A 24,477-nucleotide genomic window follows, 5' to 3' on the forward strand; every position below is an offset into this window, starting at 1 on the left:
AATCTGAAAATTTAATATTTCTCATCCCCTTTTTTAAAGCTTCACATGCTGTTTCATGGTTTAAGTTTTCTACTTGTATTGCCTCAGTGTTGAAACGAATAATGTAGTCTCTCAATGACTCTCCCTCATACTGTTTTATTTTTGAAGATTCGAAGACAGCTTTTAGGAGGTATGAAGAAACAAACTTGTTCTTAAACTTGGTGGCGAGCTGATGAAAATTTTGGATCAATCCAAGCTTGAGGCGCTGGTACCATTTTTGTGCTAAGTCAGTCAGTATTATCGACAATACTCAGCCCAGGTGATAGTCATTCATGTTTTAGAGCATCATAGTCATTCAAAAGTCTGCCACGTGGCTCCTCAGATTTGTTGTCCCATTTTACTTATCGAGGGTGGGCAATTTAAATGTTGTTACGAATTGTTTGGCTAGGATTGGCTCGGACAGTGGAGATTCATCTCCCAAGCCGATGCCTTCTTCTTCAACCTATTTTTGGTATTTTCGTATTGCTTTCACTAATCCCTAGTTTATTTGTGGGCATGGTGATTCATTGGACTATTTCTCTTGTTTGCTGGCCAAGTTTGGATCGTTCTTTTTTCTTGAGTTATTGTTTGTTGATTGGGTGGCTTCTTCCCTTTGTTCTGGATGGGTCTACTTTTACAATTTTTCTTGTTTTCAGGGCTGGTGTCCCTGGTGGGGCACTGGTTCTTAGAATCAAACCTTTGAGGAATGAAATATGGGCTTCCATCTCCTAGATGCACTGAAAATTTTGATCCAATGCCATTCCCTGGAAAGGGTTTTGCTGATCCGGGGCAATTTTGTGTGATGAGTTTGGCACATCAAAAGGGATGCTGGGTGCAGCCATATTTGGGATCAAGGATGATGTTGGAAGATCTCCTCTTAGTGTAGGGGTGACAGAGATGATGCCCTTTGTTTGGGTCCTTAAATCTGCAGCAATTAAAGAGAAAAAACACAAAAATTATAGAAACGATTAGGTTCAAGAATTTAAAGGCTACTCGTAGTAAAAAAGAGAGGATGTCGTAGAGAAAAGAGGTGATCTCAAATGTAAATATTTCAGCTGATAATTTGGGTTTCTCACAGACGGCGCTACTGGTGCTACCTAAGACTCCACTCTCAAATATTCTAATATGAAATATAATAAATAATTAAAATTATATTTAAATTGAATCATTAAATAATTTTAATTATTAAGGTGCATTAATGATTTTATTTAAAAATGTGAGTATAATATTTATATTATTATAAATAATTATATTTTTGAATAAAATTTTTATTTATTAATTATTTTAATATAATAAATATATAAAAAAACTGCAGTATCGCTGGCTACATATAACATGTAATATACGATTAACAATAAAAAGTGAAAAACTAAATTATTAATATGAGGGCTAAATCATATTTGCCAAAAACGCAATATTGTAATTCAGCCAACAACGAAAGGGATTTGAGTTTATTGAAGAGAGAGAAAAGGGCTGCCTAATTAATCAAATCCCTAGCCCATTCTTCAATCTGTTGCTGCACAGAATTGGAAACGCTAGAACCCAAAATTTTCTTGTGTTGCTGCGAAGGGGACTCTCGTTTCTGTGTTTTCTTTCTTCATTCGAACCAGTGACAGTGAGTCCATTCGTCCATTGCAGGCCAGAGTGTTCTGCCTTAATTGTCCAAAACTATTGAGGAATCTCAAAAGAATACTGATTGGGTAACTGATAAATGAGCTTTTAATTATGTTCAACCAACAATTGTAGCATGCTTTATATGTATGTTGTTGATGATGGAGTTACTGCGCTTTGAATGTGTTTGCATCACTATTTATTTTATTAGATGGCATTTTTTTTTTGTTTTGTATATGGGTTGGGGATGACAGAGTGATTCTCCAAAGGCTGTTAGTCGTTAAGAGTAAGGAAATCAAGCTTATTTTTGTTCCATCCTCCACTTTGCAGTTTGAGAATGTCTCATTCTGAAGCCCATCTAACCCTATTTTCCTTTCATTGATGAAACCGATGATTTTCTTTTTCCTTTTTCCCTCTATGGATGTTGAAATTGGTGATTTTATTTGATGGCAACTGGGCATCTCTGGAGTGAATTTTGAATGGAAATTGATTGAACTATTGATGCAAATTTCAGTTTATGGCAGTGTTGCAAGCAAATTGGGCAAGCTTTGGGCACACTCTGTTGAAAGACGAGTAAAAAAAAAAGTTCATGAAACACAGAGAATAAAAGCAAAAATACCCATCAGTGATATTGTACATTGATCATACATTTTGGTGGTGACTATGGCAAGTGGGCAAGTGACAAAGCGAGTGAAATACAAGACCTCAGTGAAGGACCCTGGCACTCCTGGTCGTCTTTTATTGGTATTCTCTTTCTACAACTCTGGTTTTTCTACAATTTGAAACTACAAAAAGAAGAAGAAATGAATTAGATTTATATTAAATTTTCAAAGTTTTTAATGGAGAATTAGTAGTATTTGGGCAAATGCCATTTTTTATGAATTTATTGATGCAGTTATGACCTTATTTGTACTTTATGGAAGTCTCGATCATGTATGGGGGTGGTTGATCCTGTGTTTTTGGTGAATAATTTTGAGTTGTGCTGATTTATTTTTCATTTTATTTTGTGTCCGAGACATGGGTATTTCTGCTAAGTGGAAATTTTGTGATTTTTATTTTGTACAGACTATGGAGAAATTAGCATTCAGGCCTAATAATCCTAACTCAGCTTCAAAGTTTGACATGGAGTTTAGATACATTAAAAGTACTTCCTTTCCCCTTACATTTCTTTTTTAATATTTTTGTATGGATTTTTTTCATGTGAATGGAATGTGCAGATCACAAATACACCAAGGAGGGGTCCAATAAAGCACCAATGCTTAATCTTACCTCAAATCAGGTTAGCATACTCCAAGTTATTTTCACTTGTGTATTTTTCACCTGTTTGAGTCTGTACTTAAAATTTTCTCTTTCTTCTATCTACTTCATGTTGTTGCAGGGTGTAAGTTACATATTTGAGTTTGAAAATTACAACGATCTCCAAGTTTGCAAAGAATTTGTGGGTAAGTCCCAGGATTGATTGAAAAAGTCTGCATTTGATGACAATTGCCAGCAATTTAGGTTTCTGAACTCTTTAAATTTTGTCTTGGATAAAATTTCTCTATTTTGATTTTTCTGGAGTTACTTATAGGATTAGTTTTGGTATGCTGTAATTTAATTATATTTCTTGGTTACCTTTTCAACTTGTAGTGGATTATATGAAGAACAACTATAGAAATAACACAGTTCAAGTGATATAATGACTGTTTACATTTCAAAAGCTAATAAATAAAAATAATATAAAAATATAATTAGCATAAATGAATGATTCCAGTGAGATTTGTTCCCTATCGGTGAAAGTTCTTGTGATTGGATTAAAAAAAATTAAAATAATGTTTTTTCTTAAAATACAATTACATACTATTATTCTTTTTCTATGTCACCTTTTCGAAGAATTAGTACTAAGTAGCCCCTTTTTACTGCCCGATGCATTGTCTTTCTAGTCGATTCATAAGGTAGATATGGAGGATAAAGTAGTATGATTATTTTGATGAAATTTAGAAATTTCATCATTAGCGGAATTTAATGAAAATTTGTAGAGAAGTTCAAATACGATTTTGACTAATGTTTCATTTGCAAATATGTAACAGATCAGTTGATTGCTTGCATTTATGCTGTGTTTGGATTGGGAAACTATGCTTGTATATTTCATAGATCATAGTAGGAATTTGTTTAGTACTATTAGGTTTTGTTGAAGAGAAAGTCCAGACTTAGAGTGTATATGGTTTTATACAGAAAATAAAATTTTTTATTCCTATCCACACATAAGTGGAGAATAGCCATTGCATGGCCCATGGAATGGCAATTCCCTACTTATTTAGATTTATATTAGTAGTCTGACTTCTATAAGGAATTAAGTATTAGGAGTCTATGTCGTAGGTTTAAAGTTATTTGAACTCTATATATTCCTGTGCTTGTATCCTTCAAAGGCAGAATCCACCTATAAGGTTAGGGAGGATGTCCAACTATTTTGCTTTTTTGGACTGTGTGATGCAATTCTACCTTAGATGTGATGCCTTTGGAAGCCTAATTGCAATGCTAAGGAATTTATAATTGTTAAACTTGGAATCTTATAATTGTTAAACTAAGAATCTTATCACTTTTTTGCAGTTTCACAAGGTAATCTCATTGTAATTCCCTTCAATTGAACCCAAATCAAATAATCTTCTTCAAGGGTTCTCTTTACAGTGTCAAGTGTCAACCCTGTACTGCAAACAATTGCTAAAGTTTGTCTTACATTATTTTGCTTTCTAAGGATACTTATTCACAAACGCTAATGAGCGTGAATTCTTAATCTTTTTGGCTTCCAAATCAACCCAGAACCACTTCTAGATAGTAGATCATCTAGTTGTCCTACATCAGATATACCTTCTTAATGTCGTTTAATTTGTTGCACTATTTCTTTGTAAGCATGCTATTTTTGTTAATTTCTATTGGTATTGGATTTATATAACTAGATGGATCTTTATATGAGGTTTTGTTCAAGAAAAGATTTATATATCTCTATGCCTTCTTGATGATGGGTTAGTTCAGAAAGAACCTTAATGGCCATTTGTAGATAATCAGTAACTGTATAACATTAAGAAGAGTATATCTATTAGGGGAGAGCATTCGGCCAGTTCGGTTCCGAACCAAACCGAATAAGAAAAACCGAAAAACCGAAAACTATACCGAACTGAATGGAGGAGAAACAAAATCGGGTTAAAGAAAATTAAGAACGAACCCAAAATCAGTAACCAAAGAGGGAAGAAGAAAAGAGTGGAGGAGAAACAAGAGAGAGAAGGTGAAGAAGTAGAAGAAAGGAGTGGCGGCATAATGGATGAAAGTCTCTCCAAGGGTAAAGAAAATGGGGTTAGGAAGGGATAATTATTTGGTCGGTCTGGTTTTTCTTCGGTTTCTGATGTAAAAAACCGAACTGAACAAAAAAAACGAAAATATTAAAAACATATAACCGAACCAAACTGAAGGAATTGGAAAACCGAACCAATTGAACCGAAATGGCTCGGTTCGATTTGGTTTTTCAGTTTAGACAGAATACGGCGCAAGCTTAATATCTATGCCTTTGCCTTCTTTCTTTTTCTTCTTCTTCTTCTCTTTCCTTTTTGTTTTTGAAAAAAAATTGCTTCTTAATACTTGTCCATTGATATTTATAATAATATGGGATTATGTGTTTTGCTTCTCTTAAAGATGTGGTATTTGGTCTTTTTGGAAACAGGAAAAGCCCTTTCCAAGTCTGGAGAAACTCCAAAACCTGCTGATACTTCACAATCCCTTTCTGAACAACCCAGTACCGAAGAACTGCTTCTTCGAATGAACTTGCTGCGAGAAAATAGGTAAACTTGCTCTCTTGAACTTGTGTAATTAGCTAATTATTGAGCAATTATGAGGATTGGCATACCTCTTTGGTAATTGATTTGTACTTGGCTAGCTTTAGGCTTATCTATTATTAGTCTCTTATATAACAAATTTTTCATTTGTTTAATGGAAAATATTTTCTTGGAAAATTTTTTCTGCATTATTTCTATTGTTTGGGACACTTAGGAAAATTGGTCAACGGAAATTGCTTTCTTGGTCAAAAGGAAAACCATGTTATTTCAAGGACAATGACTTACTCTTTTGAAAAAGGAAAATGTTTCCCAATTTTGACAAGATTAAAAGAAACATTTAATGGAAGTATATTATTGTGTGACCACTAGTCTATTGACTATCCCTAGTTATTCTTGGGTATCCCCAGTCACCAGTGACAATCACAATTTATTATTTTTCATCTTTTTTTTCCCTCAAATTCAACAATAAATGGAAAATTATGAAGTTCTTATAGGGTTAATTGTTTTCATGGTCATATATTGAAAAAAGATATTTTTTCCTTGTGTTCCAAATGCCAAAAAATATAATGATTTTCAGTATTGCAATCAGACGATGAAAAATAATTTCTCAGAAAATGTTTTCCTCAGAAATAATTTCTGCAGAAGTTTTCTACAAAACAAATAGAGCCATATCTATTCCGAATTTGAAAATTGCTTTATTTAAGTTTGTGATCCATTTTGCCTGTGTTTTTGTATGTCATACTTGCTCAAATTGCTAGAAGATAGAGCTAGCCATGCTATTGTTGTGTATCTACTGCTATTGGTCTTTTCATAGGCAACTTGCACTTTTCCAGAGACTTTCCTTTAGTGAGTAATTTATGAATGTTTAACTGAAAATAAGAAACAGTTCTGGAGAACACTCTGCTTTAAATTGAATTCATGAGCTATGCATTCTCACAATCAAGGTTTTAAATTGCATTCGTGTTCATGGATATGGTTGTGGTGTTATTTTGTTGTGGCCAAAGTGTAAGGTTGTGGATGCTGTTACTGTGAAATGGGAACAGTTCTGTAGAAAGATCTTGCATTAAATTTTAGAAGTAATTGTGTTCAGGGACATGATTGGGGTATTAGGGCGCATGACCTAAGTGTAACCATTGTAATTGGTGCAACTGTGCATTTTTTTAAGTAAAAATTAGCTTTTATGAAAGAGTGGGTATATGTAGTGTAATGGCTCGAATGGCAAAGAAACAGGGTTGAAATGCCCATAAAAATCAAATAACTCTGCTGAATTGCCTGTTCCAATTAACACAGTTGTTAAAACTAAGCTCATAATGACTAATAAAAGAATCAGAAAATCAGTAGACGAAATAGAAACTTCAGTGCCATAACTTTGAAGTTTCTGTGATGAGAAAGGCATATTGTTGAACCTGTTGTACTTGAACAATAGCTATAAAGAAAGATTGTTGACCTTCTAGAATTATTTTCCTCAATTATAACTAAGTATTTTGTATTGAAATGGAAACTTAGTATTTCATCCTTCTCATATTGATTGTACACTGAAAATCTATATCAGGGTTAGGCACACTTCTTCAACTTTAGATCCATTACAAATGAATTCTTGGCTGCTAGGTGGATTGTTTTTCCTTGAGCAGATAATTTTCTTTCTGAAATCCTCATAATGTTACAAAAATTGTTATCCTCAGTGAGTTGCAGAAACTTCATAAGCGGTTTGTGAGTGATGGTGTGTTGACAGATGCTGAATTTTGGGCAACAAGGAAGGTTAATTCTTTTTATTTATTTAATTATGTTGCTTTTATGACCCTGCATTTCTTTTAGTCTTATAACTTGGAGCTTTTTCTTCAATTTTGACCTTAATTTCTTTTTTCTTTAATGAGAAAGTATCTGCCAAGAAGTTGTATGTTCATTGAAACTGAATGAGTTATTGAAGCATATGTGATCACTATTATTCCTACCCGATCTAATTGCAGAAGTTGCTCAGTGGGGACTTAAGTAGAAAATCAAAGCAACGAGTGGGTCTTAAAAGTGTTATGCTTTCAGACTCCAAGCCACTGATTGATGGACGGGTATAATATAGCTCTCTCTCTGTGTGTGTGTGTGTGTGTGTGTGTGTGTGTTTCATGGGTTTTGTCCTTGCTATTGAGCTTCTTTCTTCCTTCCCTTCTCATTTTGATGAGCAAATAGAGTAAAATCTAATCTATATGACCTACAATAAATATGAAACTAAAAATGTCCATGTAACTTGAAAAAAAAAAATACTACCAAAAATCATGATACGGACGATACGGACAAAACAAGACTTCAATATATTAGTATTTTTCTAAAATTCCTTTAATTTTTCCTAGCTATAAGATTCCTAGTTATATTTTGATTTTTATTGAATTGATAATCCTATCAACCATGGGATCTCGCTAAGTGGCCTTTGATTTGTGGAATGGTTCTTGACTTCCACTTTTTTATAATGTGATTACTAGATTTCATACCTTTAGGAAAGTGTCATTATTGTGTTTGGACAAAACTAAACATTTTCTAGGAATGTAACATTGTTGTTAATGTTTTATTCTTGAAATCATTAAGGGCTTTGGAGAATATTACCATATACCTTGTTAAGTCCCACATTGGTTGGGTGTTAGGAAAAAATATTTCATATATGACTTAGGTAATCCTCCTTCCATAAGGTGTCTTTTCGGGTGTAATTAGGCTAGGTCCATTTTATTACTATGGTATTAGAGCTAATTCTAGTATTGATGTTCGGCCACTTGTAGATAGGGTTGTGCGGTTCTGGTTTGAGTTTGGGGTTTGCCTAGGAATTGGAATTGAACCGAAATTTCGGTATATTTTGGTTCGGTTCTTCATTGTTTTTGTTCTAGTTTGGTATGATTCTTGATTCTTTCGTTTCGGTTTGGTACAGTTTCAGTTTGATTCTCGTTTCTTGAAATAATTTTATGCAATTATTTTTATAAAAAGTCATAATTGAATTAGCATTTAAGTTTTAAAGTTGGCTATTAATACATAATATATCATATAAAATATCTTTTAGTTATTTCTAAATTATTTTATCTTTAAGAGTTAATTTTATAGCCCGTCTTTGAATTTTGCTCCGTGTTTAATTTCTATCCCTTAACTTCAATTTGTTTCTAAAAAATCCCTGAACTTTAATTTTATTTCACAAAAATCCCTCTAACTAGTTTTAGTAGGTTTCCAAGTTGAAAAAAACAATGAAATTATTATTTTTTTTGCCTCATTTTCGCTCACACTAAAAAAAATCGGTTGTTCAACCACCATTTGGATCTATTACAAAAATATCATTGCTATCACAGCGATCTGCTTTCTGGAGAAGAGGACTTACCTTTTACTGGAAATTGCCAAAACTGCATTTGTGGATGTTACGTTGTAGTTTAGAAAGATTTTTTAATATGAAAACCTATTATTGCAGATTATAGAGATTTTTTGTGAAACAAAATTAAAATTTAGTGAGTTTTTAGTAAGAAATTGGAGTTAAGGAATAAAAGTAAAACACGAGACAAAGTTTAGGGATGAACTATAAAAATTACTCTAATTTTTAACTATAAAATATATATATAATTTAAGACTAAGCATATTATATGATATAATTAGTACAAGTATATCATATAATATACCTTTTAGGTATTTATTGGTTATATATGATTTAACTATAAGATACAAATATAATTATGAATTAAGCATATATATAGTATAATAGTATACTTATAATTAATAATTATAAGGTAATTTAATGTATTTATAAATAAAATTATTAACAAAGGGTAGAGAAATGAAATATAATATTATGTTGTATTTAGTCCATAATTATACATACATATATAAATGTATATAATTATATTGAAAGTATATAATACATTAAAAAAAAAAAAACATATGTATAAATTTAGTTTTTGGTTCGGTTTCGGTGTAGTTCCAGTTTGATTCTTAGTCAAGAACTAGACTTGAACGAAAATATCAAAATAAGTTCGGTTTGGTTTGGGACTCCTGAAAACCGTGCATAGCCTTACTTTCAGATGTCGAGTCCTACAAACTTCACCCTCCATATGTCCAGTCCTGGGCGTGAGGTTTTTTTTTCTGCCTGAGGGGGTTGTTAAGTCCCATATTGGCTGACTATTGGGCAAAAATATTTCATACATGACTTTGACAATGCTCCTAAGAAAGGTGCTTTTTGGGGTAGAGTTAGACCTGATCCATTTTATTAACATACCCTTGAATATATTATTTATTATTAACTATTGCATTTGACTACTAGCAAATGTATGTATGTGTATGTATGTATATATATATATATATATATATATATATATATATATATATATTCTTACATTATCATAAAGGGTCTAATTATCCATGAAATTTATCTCACATTCCAACCTTTGGAATATGAGACTCCTCTTTTATTTAAGAAATCACACTCCTCCATTTTTAGATAAACATGTGTGATTACTGGCAATTTAAGATTCATATGCAAAACAAACACAAGAATCTAATATTTTCACCTGCATTTCTTCCACATTCTATGAGCCAAATGTTATAGTTATATTATTTTATTGAATGGAATTGGACCCTATTACTTGTTATTGAAATTTATTTTTGAATGGTTATATTGAATTCTTTTAAATCTAACAATATTTTTACAATAGTTTGGTAGATGGTTCTACTTAAATACATATACAATTTATACTTATAACTATAGTTGTAACTGTGATTTCAAGTTATTTTATTTTTTGGACCTTGAAATTAAATGTTTTTTATGTTTTTATATTTGGACATCATTTACAGGGTCTCATTCAAAAGTAATTAAGTGGTTTTAATCCAATTCTTATTAATTAGTCTTTTTACTTCATTTAATCCTTACTGGATAACTAATTTGCTATATATTTTGATAAGTGGTCATTAATCAAATTCTTTCTCAATTATCAGTGCCATTATATAAGACCATATTTGTTTTTTTTTTGGTATATTTCATAAGAAAAATAAAAAAATCTGTGATCATTTTTAATTAATTATCTTTGAAATAAATTTTAACATGTTAATGTTATCATGTTTAGTGCACATTTCAAATGGCTGGTACTGATGAAAAATGTGACAGATTATTGAGATTCTATCATGTTTTCATGTACTCTTCTTTGTGACCTTCACATTAAGGTTTATGACTTATTTTCTTGTATTTCCAGACAAACAAGGTTACATTTAATTTGACACCAGAGATCGTACGTGAGGTATGTTATCTTACTTGCCCTTATAATATTTGAAAATTTTTCTGTAAGCTGTCGCTAATTTAATGAGTGGTGCTTCTTGCTAGATGAAAATTATTGCAGAACTACATAATTTTGTCCAAATATTAGCGGTGCCAGAATGCCAGTGCATGCTGTTTTGTCAGTTTAAATAATCAATGCTTCTTCATGCCTGTTAATACTTTTTTTTTGTTTGCCTTTACTGGCTGTTGTTATATAATTGTGTTGTTTTTGTAGTTTTGTTCCTTTTCTGGATTTTTATGGATGCTTGAATTTATGAGTTGTGCTATTTTGGTGATCTCCTGCTTTCAATTTTCTTTCTTGGCTTGGTACCGGATTGCTGCATCTGTTTTATGCTTCTTCTATAGTAGAGTTATACTGACATCCACCTATATTAAAACAGCATACAGCACTTGTATTTATAATTTTTTTTTATTGCAACACATGGCTTTTTATGCATGTTGCAGTTCCTCAAAAAATCATCTATGTCTATTATAGCTGTATTTCAAGTATTATTTGTTTTCCATATGATGCGGCATAGCTATGTAGTGCATCAGTTTGTTGCATGCATGTTCCCTTGTGTTTATGGTTAAATCGTCTTTCAGATTTTTGCAGAGAAACCAGCTGTTCACCAGGCATACTTGAATGTAGTTCCTAACAAGGTAATGAGGACACAACATTTTAAATTGTCAAGGCTGTTTGCCATGTCGATAATAGTTCTTTCTCTTATGTGATATTGTAGAAAGAGAGAATTCTTATTGATTTCAATTAATCTGTACATGGGCATATATATACAATTGATTCCTATAATTGTGTTCTACTAATTAGGAAGAAATCCTAAATAAAAAATCCTAAATAAGAATACAGAATATACAGAGAAATAATATAGTGATTGACTTTCTATAACATAGTGATTGACTTTCCATAACACTCTCCCTCAAGTCGGAGCATAGATGTTAATCATGCCCAACTTGTTACAAATGTAGTCAATCCTAGCTCCATTCAGAGCTTTTGTGAAAATATCTCCTAACTGCTCTCCAGTTTTGATGTGTCCTGTTGAGATGATCTGTTGTTGAATCTTTTCACGAATAAAGTGACAATCAATCTCAATATGTTTGGTCCGCTCATGAAACACTGGATTAGAAGCAATATGAAGGGCAGCTTGATTATCACACCACAATTTCGCAGGCAAGGAGGACTTAAAACTTGTCTCATCTAGTAATTGAAGTATCCACATTACCTCACATACTGATTGTGTCATGGCTCTGTATTCGGATTCAGCACTAGATCGAGAAACTACACTCTGCTTCTTGCTTCTCCAAGACACCAAATTTCCTCCAATAAAAATGCAATATCCAGTAGTTGACCTCCTGTCAACCTTAGATCCAGCCCAGTCGGCATCTGAAAAACATTCAACATTCAAATGCCCATGATTACCATAGAGCAAACCTCTTCCTGGAGCGCCCTTCAGATAACACAAGATTTGTTCCAAGGCTTCCCAATGAGCAACAGTTGGGGAAGACATAAACTGACTTACCACACTAACGACATAAGCAATGTCAGGATGAGTGACTGTAAGGTAGTTCAATTTTCCTACTAATCTCCTGTATCTCTCTGGATCTTCAAACAACTCACTATCCCCTGCTAACAGTTGTAAAGTTTGTGTCATTGGTGCGCTACAAGGCTTAGCACCTAATTTTCCTGTCTCTGTCAATAGATCGAGGACATATTTTCTTTGAGACAAGAAAATACCCTTCTTACTTCTCATAACTTCGATACCCAAGAAATACTTTAACAATCCCAAGTCTTTGGTCTGAAACTTAGTTTGGAGGAAGGTTTTAAGAGATGAAATAGCTGCAGAGTCACTCCCAGTGATGACAATGTCATCCACATAGACTACTAAGAGAATTAGCTGCACCAAATTCCTGTACTGCTTCGCTGAATCTCCCAAATCATGCCCTAGGACTTTGTTTCAAGCCATAAAGAAACTTCCGAAGCCTACAAACTTTACCCAACTCCCTCTGAGCAACAAACCCAGGTGGTTGCTCCATATACACCTCCTCCTGAAGATCACTATGAAGGAAAGCATTCTTGATATCCAATTGATGCAGGGGCCAATCATATGTAGCTGCTAAAGAGATAAACAAGCGAATAGAAGTAAGTTTAGCTACAGGAGAAAAAGTATCAGAGTAATCAATCCCATATGTCTGAGCATATCCTTTTGCTACAAGGCGTGCTTTTAACTCAGCCACGTAACCATCAGATTTACCTTCATCAGAATACCCATTTGCAACTAATAGTTTTCTTACCCGTGGACAAAGGCAATAGTTTCCATGTACCATTAGCATCTAAAGCCTCCATTTCCTCTTTCATAGCATCACACTACCAGATGAGACAAAGGCCTCACCAATGATTAGGGATAGGAATAGAGTCTAAAGAAGTAACAAAACACTGAGAACAAGAAGACAATTGATTATAAGAAACAAAAGAAGAGATAAGGTAAGTACATGAACGTTTACCTTTACGAAGAGCAATGGGTAAGTCTAGATCAGAATCATGATCAGTATGAGGTACAGGATCTCCCAACGAAATAGCTGGTGGAGGATCTGAGTCAGGAATCTCCAATCTCCTGGAATAAACATGAACAATGGGAGGTCGAGTAGGTCTAGAGACAGAAGGAACAGGCTATGGGAGAGGACTAGACATTGTTTGGACAGTATATATTAAGAGATCATCCTCCTCCCCCTGACTCTCATACACAGATGATGGAGGAAAAAATGGAGTGGACTCAAAAAATGTGACATCTGCAGAAACAAGATAACGATTAAGAGTAGGAGAGAAACAACGGTACCCTTTTTGGAGCCGGGAGTACCCAAGGAAGACACATTTGAGAAATTTTGGATCTAATTTAGTAACCTGTGGACGAACATCTCGCACAAAACAGGTACAACAAAAAATACGGGGTTCAACAGGGAACAGATTTTGTAGGAAACAAAGCAGTATAAGGAATATCCCCATTAAGGACAGAAGACAGCATATGATTGATCAAAAAACATGCCGTAGAAACTGCATCCGCCAAAAAGTGTTTAGGTACTTTCATCTGAAAAAGAAGAGCACGAGTTACCTCAAGAAGATGCCGATTTTTTCTTTCGGCCATGCCATTTTGGGATGGGGTGTCCACACAGGAAGACTGATGAAGAATGCCATTTTGTGTCATATAAGACTGAAATTGTGCTGAAAAGTATTCTTTGGCATTGTCACTTTTTAATATGCACACAGAAATATTAAATTGAGTTTTGATTTCTTTACAAAAAGCACAAAAGATAGAAAACAACTCAAAAAGATTCTTCATTAAATATAACCAGGTAACACGAGAGTAATCATCAACAAAAGTAACAAAATAACGAAATCCAGTTTTAGATATAACAGAACAAGGACCCAAAACATCAGAATGAACTAACTCAAAAGGGGATGAAGCCCATTTATTGACTCTAGACACAGAAGGCAAACGATGATGTTTTGCAAACTGACACGACTCACATTCTAGATCGATAAAGATCAAATTGAGGACACTTTTCTTCATGGTAGACAAAGAAGGATGACCCAATCTACAATGAGCTTCAAGAGGTGTTAAGGTACTGGAGCAAACAATCGACCGCGTTACGTGATTTTCCAGAATGTAGAGACCACCTGACTCGTGTCCTCTACCAATAATCTGCTTCGTCGTAAGATCCTGAAACAAATACTGGTCAGAAAAAAAGGAAACAGAATAATTTAAGGTACGAGTAAGTTTACTAACAGAAAGTAGATTAAAAGAGAATTTTGGTAGACACAAAACAGAAGACAAAGAAATTGACGAAGTCGGGTTCGCAGTTCCAGAACCCATGACACAAGAAGTAGAACCATTGACTAAAGTAACAGTAGAGGAAGTGAGATTACACTGAAAAGCAGATAGAAGACTAGAATTACCTGTCATGTGATCTGTCGCACCAGAATCAATAACCCATTTGGATGAAGAAGACATAAGGCATGTAGTGGATTTACCTGACTCAGCGATCGCAGTGATAGGGGAACTAGTAGGCTTTAGAGATGCCTGATACTGGGAAAATTGTGCAAAATCCTTTGCAGATATCAAAATAGTTTTCTCAGAGGAAGATATTGTAGAATTCTCTGCTGTCATATTTGCCATCTGTGATCGCTGATTTTTTCTCTGAAGTTGCAGACAATTATATTTTGTATGGCCAGGCTCATGGCAATAATAACAAATGACTCCTCTTGAGTCCTGATTAGAACTAGCCTCTCCATTACGCTGATTATTTCTGTTGCCTGTAATTCCTCCTCTACTTCCTCTTCTATTACCCTGTTGTCCATTTGGATTACGGCTAATAAGAGCACTACAGGCAGGCTGTGAAGATTGAGTACTCTCTGTACGAAGGACCCGTGTGAACGTTTCATGCAAAGAGGAAATCTCAGAACTGGAGAGAATCTGAGATTTAGCAGTCTCATACTTTGAAGGAAGGCCTGCAAGAAAACTCATAACAGCCAGTTGCTCCCGTTGGGCCTGCTAAACTTTCACATCAGGACTAAAAGGCAACAATACATTAAGTTCCTCATATACCCGTTTAAAATCCATAAAATAAGCCGTGAGAGACTTATCCTCTTTCTCAGCACGGTAGAATGCCTTACAAACATCATAAATACGGGAGATATTCCCTTTATCAGAATACATTAAATCTAAGTAATCCATCAATTCCTTAACAAATTCACAGTGATTAATTAAACTAATTACCTCACTATGAATCGAGTTCCGAAGCGGCAAAAACAACCGAGCATCCTCCCTTAGTCAAGTTTGTCGTGTATCATCAGTGGGTGGATCTTTAGTAAGGTGATCATCCTTATCAATGCTACGCAAATAGATCCTAATGCCTTACTCCACCTAGGTAATTCGAACCATTAAGTTTGTGTTCCGTGATCTTAGTCATCACCGGAATCACATCAGAAATAACATTCTTATTGTCTGCCATTTGTTGAGACAAAGAAAACTAACCGAAACGCTAATCCAAAGTGCTTATAGCAGCAAAATAACCCAAAATCACAAATCAAGTAAATACCGAAATAGGATCTGAGAGTCAAACCTCAGAAGTCCTTTAATGGTATACTGGATCAGGCAACAGCACACAGTGGTGGAATGAGGGGGTTGAGGCGACGCCGGCGATGTTGATCGGGGTCGAAACGGTCGGTCGGCGGCCAAGGTCTCTCCTGAGCTGGGTAGTGAGAACAAATAGTCACCTTAGATTGATGACTTGCTCTGATACCATGTAGAAAGAGATAATTCTTATTGATTTCAATTAATTTGTACATGGGTATATATATACAATTGATTCCTATAATTGTGTTCTACTAATTAGGAAGAAATCCTAAATAAGAAATCCTAAATAGGAATACAGAATACAGAATATACAGAGAAATAATATAGTGATTGACTTTCCATAACATAGTGATTGACTTTTCATAACAGATATCATTAAATGATATCCGCACAAAGGTGCTTATTCATATTCTAGCTTTTCTGAACTTCAAGAGTAACATCTTTTTTTTTTTTTTTTTTTGAGCTTCAGATGACAGACAAGGACTTCTGGACCAAATATTGTAGAGCTGAATACCTCCATCATTCAAAAAATGCTCATGCTGCAGCCGCGGAGGCTGCTGAAGATGAGGAACTAGCTCTTTTTCTGAAACCTGATGATATTTTGGCCAGTGAAACTCGGCGGAAGGTGCTCTTTCTTGAACAATTATTTTAGATTTTTTTTCCTTGCTGAATCTTTCAGTTTGCATTCTTGTCTCTCATTAATTCCAGTTTAAGATATCCTTGAATGCCTTAAAATTTGTATTTTTCCTTGTTCCAGATTAGATGTGTTGATCCAACTCTAGACATGGAAGCTGACCAGGGGGATGATTATACACATCTTCCAGTAAGTTGGTAACACCATTCTTTTGTTTCAAGTTCTAAATAATTTTTGTAATATTCATTTACTATGTTCTCATCTCATAGTTTCAAGTTGTATTTGTATGACTAGCTACTTGTTTGTGATCAAACTTGAGATATTATGTATGTTTGTTTGGAATGAGGTTCAAGTGCAGTACATTTTGTCATTAGAGTCGGCCAGTGGAGTTTTATGTTGAAGGGATTGACAGACTTGCAAACAATTAATTAACATAAAGACATTAATGCAGGAAAAATCTGTTACGAGGTTTTTGCAAAACTTAAGTACAATATTGCACGTGTGTTTTTCTTGCCTTCGAACGGGGGTGTGCACAATTTGGTTAATTGAACCATAAAAAAATCATTTTAACCAAGCTCTTGATGTCAATTAATCTCTTATTAGTTAATTGCTTTTATCAGTTTTTTCTTTTTTGGTTCATTGGTTATCCCTTCTTCTAAATGGGCCAAATTCAATTTAGATTTAATCAATTTAAACTTAAGCTTCAATCACAAAACCTTTAATAATATTCATTTTCTAGCAGAAGTTTATATTGTAAATTTTCATTATTACTGTTGTAGAGAAAATATAAGCATATATATTTTCAGTACTGTGTGTGTATATATATATATATATATATATATATATATACACCAGTTCAATTAAGTTTTTCTGGATCAGTCTTTTGTCTCTGAATTGGATTTTTTTTTTTTTACATTTTTTTATTTTATTTTTTGATTCTTTGCCTATCCCTATTTTGAATCTTTGAACTTGTGAATTCAAGTGATGGGGCTTTGTCTCTCCTCATGGAAAGGGTGTGTATCACTCACAATTGTCTTTTCTTTGTATCATTTTTTTCATGTATACATTTGAGGAAAATTACTGAAATTTTCTCAAGTTTTTGAATTATAAATTTTCAATCCTACTTTTTCCAAATTAGGCACTTTAGTCCCTAAGGTCTGGCAACAATTCGACATTTTAGTTATGAAGGTACCATGCCACAAATTAATTACCATACTTCAGTCCCTTAAATTTATACACTTGACTACATTTTAGGCAATGAAATTTTAAAATTGATCACACTTTGGTCCTTGATCTGTTATATTATAAATTAGTTTCTCAAAACCTCATGCTTTTCAGTTTTCATAAATTTGAAATAGTAGGGATGAATCATGAAAGTGTGTACGGCCAATCATTAGTTTTTTTTTTTCCCTCTAAATTTAAACAATATTGACTCACACATAACAACATAGTTGTGATTGGATAGAGATGGGTATCTGTTCAGTCAAAAAGTTCTGATACTTGTCAAATTTTCCTTTTGAATGGAGAGCTATAATATTAAAAACTAAAATTGAGGTGAGAAAAGGAAAGAACAAAAAATGTGTTCTTTGTTTATCTGAATAAAAATTTTTTAATCCACTGACTGAAATACATCTATAGTTAACTAGTAAGGCTACAAGATAATGTTGCCCTTATCTAATAAATAGATTGGTTAGTTACCAGTTACCTTTTCTCTGATGATAAAACATATTTTGAAACTGCTCATTGAGATGTGGATGATTATTGTTGAATATTACCAGCTTAGGAAGAATGTCTTCTTCTATTATCCTAATGCAATATTCTGATTTTTAAATTTCCCAAGTACCCCTTTATGGTTTTTAAGGGGAAAAAAAAAACTTTTTTTTTTTTTTTTTTTTTTTTTTTTTGGTGTAATGTAGTAGAACCATTCCATTGTTTTGTCTCTAGGTTGATTTTATGAATCGATCAGGTGCATTTCTATCTATATTGTCTAATTTTTGTTTCATTTTTGAAATTCCAGGATCATGGAATTGTTCGTGATGGTAGCAAGGAGATAACAGATTCACAGAATGAGCCATACATGAGGACTTTGTTACAGGACCTTAATCGCCACTCTGCTGTTGTTCTTGAAGGAACAGCTATAGGTAAGACTATTTCATGAATCTGTGTTCTCTAATTAATTTATAAGGAAATGAAATGATTTCTAGTTCTATCTTTTGTTGAATGTGCTGCAATATGTTCCTTGTACAGCATAGTCATGTGACATTAAGAAGTCTGACCATTTTTTAAAATCTTTTAATTCATAAATTTTATAGATGATGAGCAGTTGAAAGACACACAAACTGTAGCAGAGGCACTTATTCAGTCAAAGCAGGGTTAGTGCAGTGTATTTTTGCTTCCTTTTCTTTTCCTTCTATCTTGTACTTGCATGAAAGTTGCCCTTATGTTTTACTGTTTTTAGGACATAAGACAGCTAATGAAGAAGATGATGGCAATGCAAGCCAGGAGAAATTGAATAGAATTTCCAAAATGATGGAAATTGAGGATCTTCAAGGATCAAATGATCTTCCTTTGGCACCTCTCTGCATTAAGGTTTGTTTTTTTCATCATCAAGTGCTTCTGCTAGATTGTATCTTTTCATACATATTATGCTGTATTTCTGAAACCAGGATCCACGGGACTATTTTGATTCTCAACAAGCTTGTGCATTTAAAACTTCAAGAGACACAACTATTGGAACAGAAGCAGTGAGCACTCGGGAAGCTTATGGTTCTTTGAGGGACTCCATTTCTCAGATTAAAGTTATGGGATTGAATGATCCCATAATTAAACCTGAAGTTGCTATGAAGGTAATAAGAATATTGAGTTCACCTTTTTTTTTTTTTCTTAAATTGAATTATAAAGTGGGCATATTGTTGTTAATGACTGGGTATATTGTGCAACGTTACGATGTAGGTTCTTTCTGTATTGACACATAATATCTCAAGCACTAAATATCATCTTGGAAAGAATCCTAGGGAGAGTGTTTTGGATGGTTTCCCAAACAAAATAAAGGAGGATTTGCTGCATGTGAGTGGCACACTTTTTTCTCCTTTTTTTTGCCCTTTGTGTAGGTTTGTCTAAAGTCTTGTTATTTGATGATTTGTAACTTTCTGCACTGAACCATACGTTGAACTAAATCATGTTTTTGTGTGTTGTTAAAACTATCATTTTTATGGCTAGATTTTGGTTTAGTTTCCAGTGATCTCATGTTCATAATGAAAACATGTCTCCAGCATTGGATGTCTATTGAGGAGTTGCTGAGACATTACTGGTCATCATATCCAGTCACTACTGCATATCTTTATGCCAAGGTAAATTGCTGTGATTCTCTCACATATGAGTTACCAAACTTCAAAAGGTAAGGAATTGTTTTTGAAATTATGGAAACTTAACCTTGATTCAACATACCATGAAGTAGCCTGATATCTATATATAAAGTTCTATTTTGATTGGGTCCAAGATAAGGAGCGGGTATCAGAACAGTCTCTTAGTCATAGGCTTACCGCTGGGTTTTTTTTTTGATTCCTGAATAATGAAAGCATAACCTTTTCCTTTTATTTTTTTTCTTTTAAATGTAAGAAGCTTTTATGTTGTCAAAAAGTGTATCGAAGGTGCTGTTTTCAGAGGTTCAAAGCTATCTCTACCTGAAGAGCTATTTTGGCCAAAAACTGATGATGTATAAAGCAAAACATTGTGCCTGTCAGGCTTAGCTTAGTTGGTCTTCTGCATCCTTCAAGGGTGCAGGGAAGGGAGGGGGGTCTTTGAGTTTGAATCCCTATTCACTGAATATCGATAGATTTAAAGAAATGGACTGGGGGATAGGGAAGAGAGAGGGCTATCACCCATTGTGTAGTCCAAGGCCTTTAGGACCCCCCAAGGAATAAAATAAGTCACATTATGAAACTGCTTTATTCAGTACAAATTTTTAATATATGCTTGACCTTTTGTAGTTCCATTTTAGTATTCCAGTTCCTCACTTCAGCCATTGCATTTGCAGGTAAATAGACTGAAGGATGCAATGTCAAAAATTGATTCTCAGCTACAGGTGATTTTGGCAGTAAGCCTGGTTCCCCCACTATTGGCTTATTTTTTTTCCCATGGTCATGCATAGGATTCACTGCCTCTAAAGGAACAATGTTGATAGATTTAGTTAAGAAAATTAATTTAGCTCTTTAATGTGAGTTTAAGTTCGTGCATGCAATGTGTAAGAGAGAGAATTACTCATCACCTGCAGTTTTTACTATGAGGATCCACAGATTTGCATGCCTTTTTAGCTTCAATTATCTTACTCTAATGGTTTCCTAATGATGTTGCCTAAGGTTCTCGGGTCAGTAAATGATTAGAATGTTGCCTATAACAAGAGAAAATGGGTGAGATCGGTGGCCTGGATTAAGCCACTCCGTCAGTAAATGCCAAAGAGAGAGCAAATACCAACAAATAGTAGAAGAAGAATAGAATAGCATACCTTGAATATTGATGTTAGCCATATTTATAGAGTAGAAGACAATACCTTTTCTGTTTTAATAGAGATTTCATCAGCTCACACCAGTTCATTTCTCTCCATTCTTTGCGAAGGTGTCACCTAATATCTCTATGTTCCCGGCGATAATATATGACATACTTTCCTTATGTAATTGACTCGTATCCGAATACTCTTCCTTGTCCGAATACACACCTGTCCTTTGACCAAGCAATCATTTTATCCGAATACTTTGTGAAGTGTCCGAACGCCTAATGTTTATCCGAACATTTTGTGAACTATATGAACACTTGATGTTTACTTTGATTTGGATTTAAAGATTCAAATCCCTTTTCATTTGTATCGGATTTTTATCCATGCTATATCACCTAATTCTTTTCAAGTCTCAAGTTGTAACATGTGATAGTTTCTTAACCTTCTGTTCTTTATTATCAGCTTTGTCGAATCATGAATGCAATGTACAAAGAGGACTAACTATTTGTGAAATGAAAGTTGATCATGTGTCTTGGTTGCTTCTTGTAAGTCTAGCTCCACTTCAAAGGCACCTTGTGGGTATGAAGCATTTTTGCCCAATACCCAACCGATGTGGGACTTAACACACCCCCCTGACGCCTAGGATTAAACGTCTGGAGTGTGAAGTTTGCAGGAGTAGACATTTGTGGGTGACCTAACATTGAGACTGGTTGGCTCTGATACCATGTTAATAAAATGGATCGAGTCTAATTCCAACCAAAAGGCACCTTGTGGGGGGAGGATTGCTCAAGTCATATGTGGAGCATTTTTGCCCAATAACCAGCCAATGTGGGTAGGGGTGAGTAGATTTCAGTTTTAACCGAAAAACCAAATGGAATTGATTTAATTCAATTTTTCGGTTTGTTTATTTGTTTTATCAGTTCAGTTTCGTTTATTGATTTAAAAAAAAGGTTAATTTAGTTCCCTCTACATATATATATATATATTATCATTCTCATTTATTCATTCTGCCACAACCATTGCCCAAAACTGTGTTCTTCCTCAGAGTGAAATTAAACTCTTCCTCACTCCTTGCAAGGCAGAATCCATGCCTTCTTCTCCTTCTTCATAGCCTTCCTTGCGCAGAGATCTAGATGACAAGAGCCTCTCTCAACCACACTCAATGGCTCCACCTACACACCTCCATCTCCAGCCTCAAGTAGTCATCAATGTCAGGGGATGACCTTGGAAAACAAAGTGACCCAGTTTGCTGTGCCATTGACATAGATCCATTGAATCTCCAACATGTGCTGTTTTGCTTATCCCCATCTGGGCAACAAATCCCAACTAACGGTAGGTTCCCTTGTCTACAATCGACCGAATTGGAAAGGAGAGACATTTTTTAAGAATTTCTTGTGTTGCTGGTTGTATTGCTAACATGGATCTTGCACTTTTTTTTTAAATTTTTTAATTTTTTTAATTTTTTTAATTTTTTTTTCCTGGAAGAATTTCTGGAATGTGTAATCTGGATGATTTTGTGTTTGGTTGTTGAAATGGAAGGAAGCTGATAGACCGAACCGAACCGATTTATTTCACTTTGGTTTGATTCAGTTAATTCCCTTAATCGGCTTGGTTTCTCGTCAAACAGATTTGGGTTTTTCCGGTTCAGAAACTTACTAACCGATTGCAGACCCCTAGATGTGGAACTTAACACTTCTCATGGATCATGGCAGGAATCCATGGATATGCTAATATTCACTGTACAATACTATGAAATGAGTGGATGTCATCTTTGCCGGAGGTCACTGTTCCTAGTGACATTTTCACATAGATTTATGATAATGAATACATTTAGATGTTTTCCAAGTGTTCATTATCTTCTACTCAAAATTAGACAACAACAGAGTTGGTGCATACTTGGTTAGGAGCATACATATATAGGGGACTTGGATAGCATTGTGTTTGTATACAAATGTTCTATTCCTTGGCTCCTGCTGGGGACTGCAAGTTTTGCATTGCATCTCCTGTGTCCTATTCCATGGCATTTACACAATCCTTTGAAAATTTTATCTTTATTTATTTATTTTTTATTCTTTTCCTTCAATTATATCCCAGGAGATGAAGGAATCTGTGCAGTCAGATCTTCGAAATCAGCTTACACTCCTTATACGTCCAATGCAACAGGTAACAAGTCTTTCCCTAGTTGACTTCAACTTTAAATTTTTAATGCTTTGATCTTTGAGGATTACAATTATTGGGATGGTATGCAGTTGGCTAAATGTGCTGTTTCTTGGAACTAGAGTGGAAATATTTGTACTTTTTGAATGAATCTCGGAAACAAATAATTGGATAAAATAACCTGTTGTAAGATGGGATCTGCCGATCTGGTAACAATTATTTGGTCAGTCATGTTTTGTGACTGCATCCCTAGCATGTCCTGTTGTTAGTAGCAATATGAAAAGAAGGTTCAATATTTTTTAATAACATTTCACACCATGAAGAGTTCAAGCTGTTTAGAGGATTAGGGTTTATTGCCAGGCTTGTGAATGTATTACTGAAATTCTGTCAGGTTATATGTAATATGTTGGCACTCCTGTGGGCACTTGCCCTACCACCCTTTTTCGCTAAATGATACCAATGAATAAATGAAATTTAAGCAGCACACGATCCCTAGTGGGAGAAGAAACTTTCTGAATTAGTTTTTGTAGAAACATTTTTGTTATGGTTGGAACTCATTGGCAAATACTGTTGCAGGCTCTGGAGGCAGCCATGCAACATCATGATGCAGACTTGCAAAAGAGATTAGCAAAGAGTGGAGAGAGACCAAACGGATATGTCTAGAGATTTTTTTTTCCCTTTGTTCAGTTTGCAGGCAATATGCAGCAACACTGTCCATTTTTTTTGTCCATCATATCAATTTTGTTGTGAGATGTTAAGGGTTTCACATTGCCATTTGTAAAAGTTAGCCAATGCTTATACAAATGATTATAAAGGGTGCAATGCATATTATCATAATCATAGCAAAAATATAAGCTTTCCCATGTATATTTTGCTCTTCATAACATTTACTGATTGTGGATGCTATACAATGTCAAATGTATAAGAGAGGCCAAATATGTAAATTTATTTATGAACTACTTGTCAAAAGTTAATTGTATCCTATTGATCTATTGCGGAGGAGCGTGAGAAGATTAACTTTTCCTATTCACAAATTTGGTAGGTCGAAATAGTTTACTTTTAGAAAAAGAAAAAGAAAATCCATATTAGCTTATCATCTTGATTTATAACTCGAATGTACACAATTTTTTCTTTTCCAAAAACACTTATTTTAATGATTTTGGTCTCGACTAATATCCATGGTTTTCATGTCATGCATATTGTATTCGCGGGAGTATTTTAGTTCCAAATGATTTCATTGAATTAATTTGTTAAAGTGGATTTAATTACAAGTAGAATTGGTCGTCAGGGCCCGATTGCTTTCAAGGGATTCCGCGACATGTTGTTTGTGCGATGAGGCATCAGAATCG

The 24,477-nt window shown here is 34.3% G+C and overlaps 1 protein-coding gene across 10 annotated transcripts; it reads left to right on the forward strand.

Annotated features, from left to right (window-relative positions):
- The first annotated feature begins 1,410 nt into the window (after positions 1–1,410).
- On the forward strand, positions 1,411–23,995 carry LOC110633966 (general transcription and DNA repair factor IIH subunit TFB1-1). Of its 10 annotated transcripts, XR_009145024.1 has the most exons (22): positions 1,412–1,718; positions 2,144–2,373; positions 2,695–2,773; positions 2,847–2,908; positions 3,008–3,071; positions 5,324–5,441; positions 7,118–7,193; positions 7,403–7,498; positions 10,637–10,681; positions 11,302–11,358; positions 16,315–16,470; positions 16,603–16,668; positions 18,497–18,620; positions 18,792–18,851; positions 18,938–19,068; positions 19,146–19,325; positions 19,432–19,545; positions 19,752–19,829; positions 20,516–20,563; positions 21,434–22,303; positions 23,066–23,134; positions 23,705–23,770. XR_009145024.1 is itself a non-coding variant. In XM_021782816.2 (21 exons), exons 2-21 carry the CDS (start codon positions 2,293–2,295, stop codon positions 23,789–23,791), a joined length of 1,803 nt encoding a protein of 600 aa, XP_021638508.2. In that variant the 5' UTR covers positions 1,412–1,718; positions 2,144–2,292; the 3' UTR covers positions 23,792–23,995. The 10 variants fall into 10 exon arrangements, 9 of the variants coding, with proteins under 9 accessions (XP_021638514.2, XP_021638515.2, XP_021638508.2 ...); XM_021782816.2 differs by lacking the exon at positions 21,434–22,303 and having other exon boundaries at positions 20,516–20,575; positions 23,705–23,995; XM_021782821.2 differs by lacking the exon at positions 21,434–22,303 and having other exon boundaries at positions 23,705–23,995.
- The last annotated feature ends 482 nt before the right edge of the window (positions 23,996–24,477 follow it).

The sequence above is a fragment of the Hevea brasiliensis genome, chromosome 16, assembly GCF_030052815.1.
Source record: "Hevea brasiliensis isolate MT/VB/25A 57/8 chromosome 16, ASM3005281v1, whole genome shotgun sequence".
Taxonomy (NCBI): Eukaryota; Viridiplantae; Streptophyta; class Magnoliopsida; order Malpighiales; family Euphorbiaceae; genus Hevea; species Hevea brasiliensis.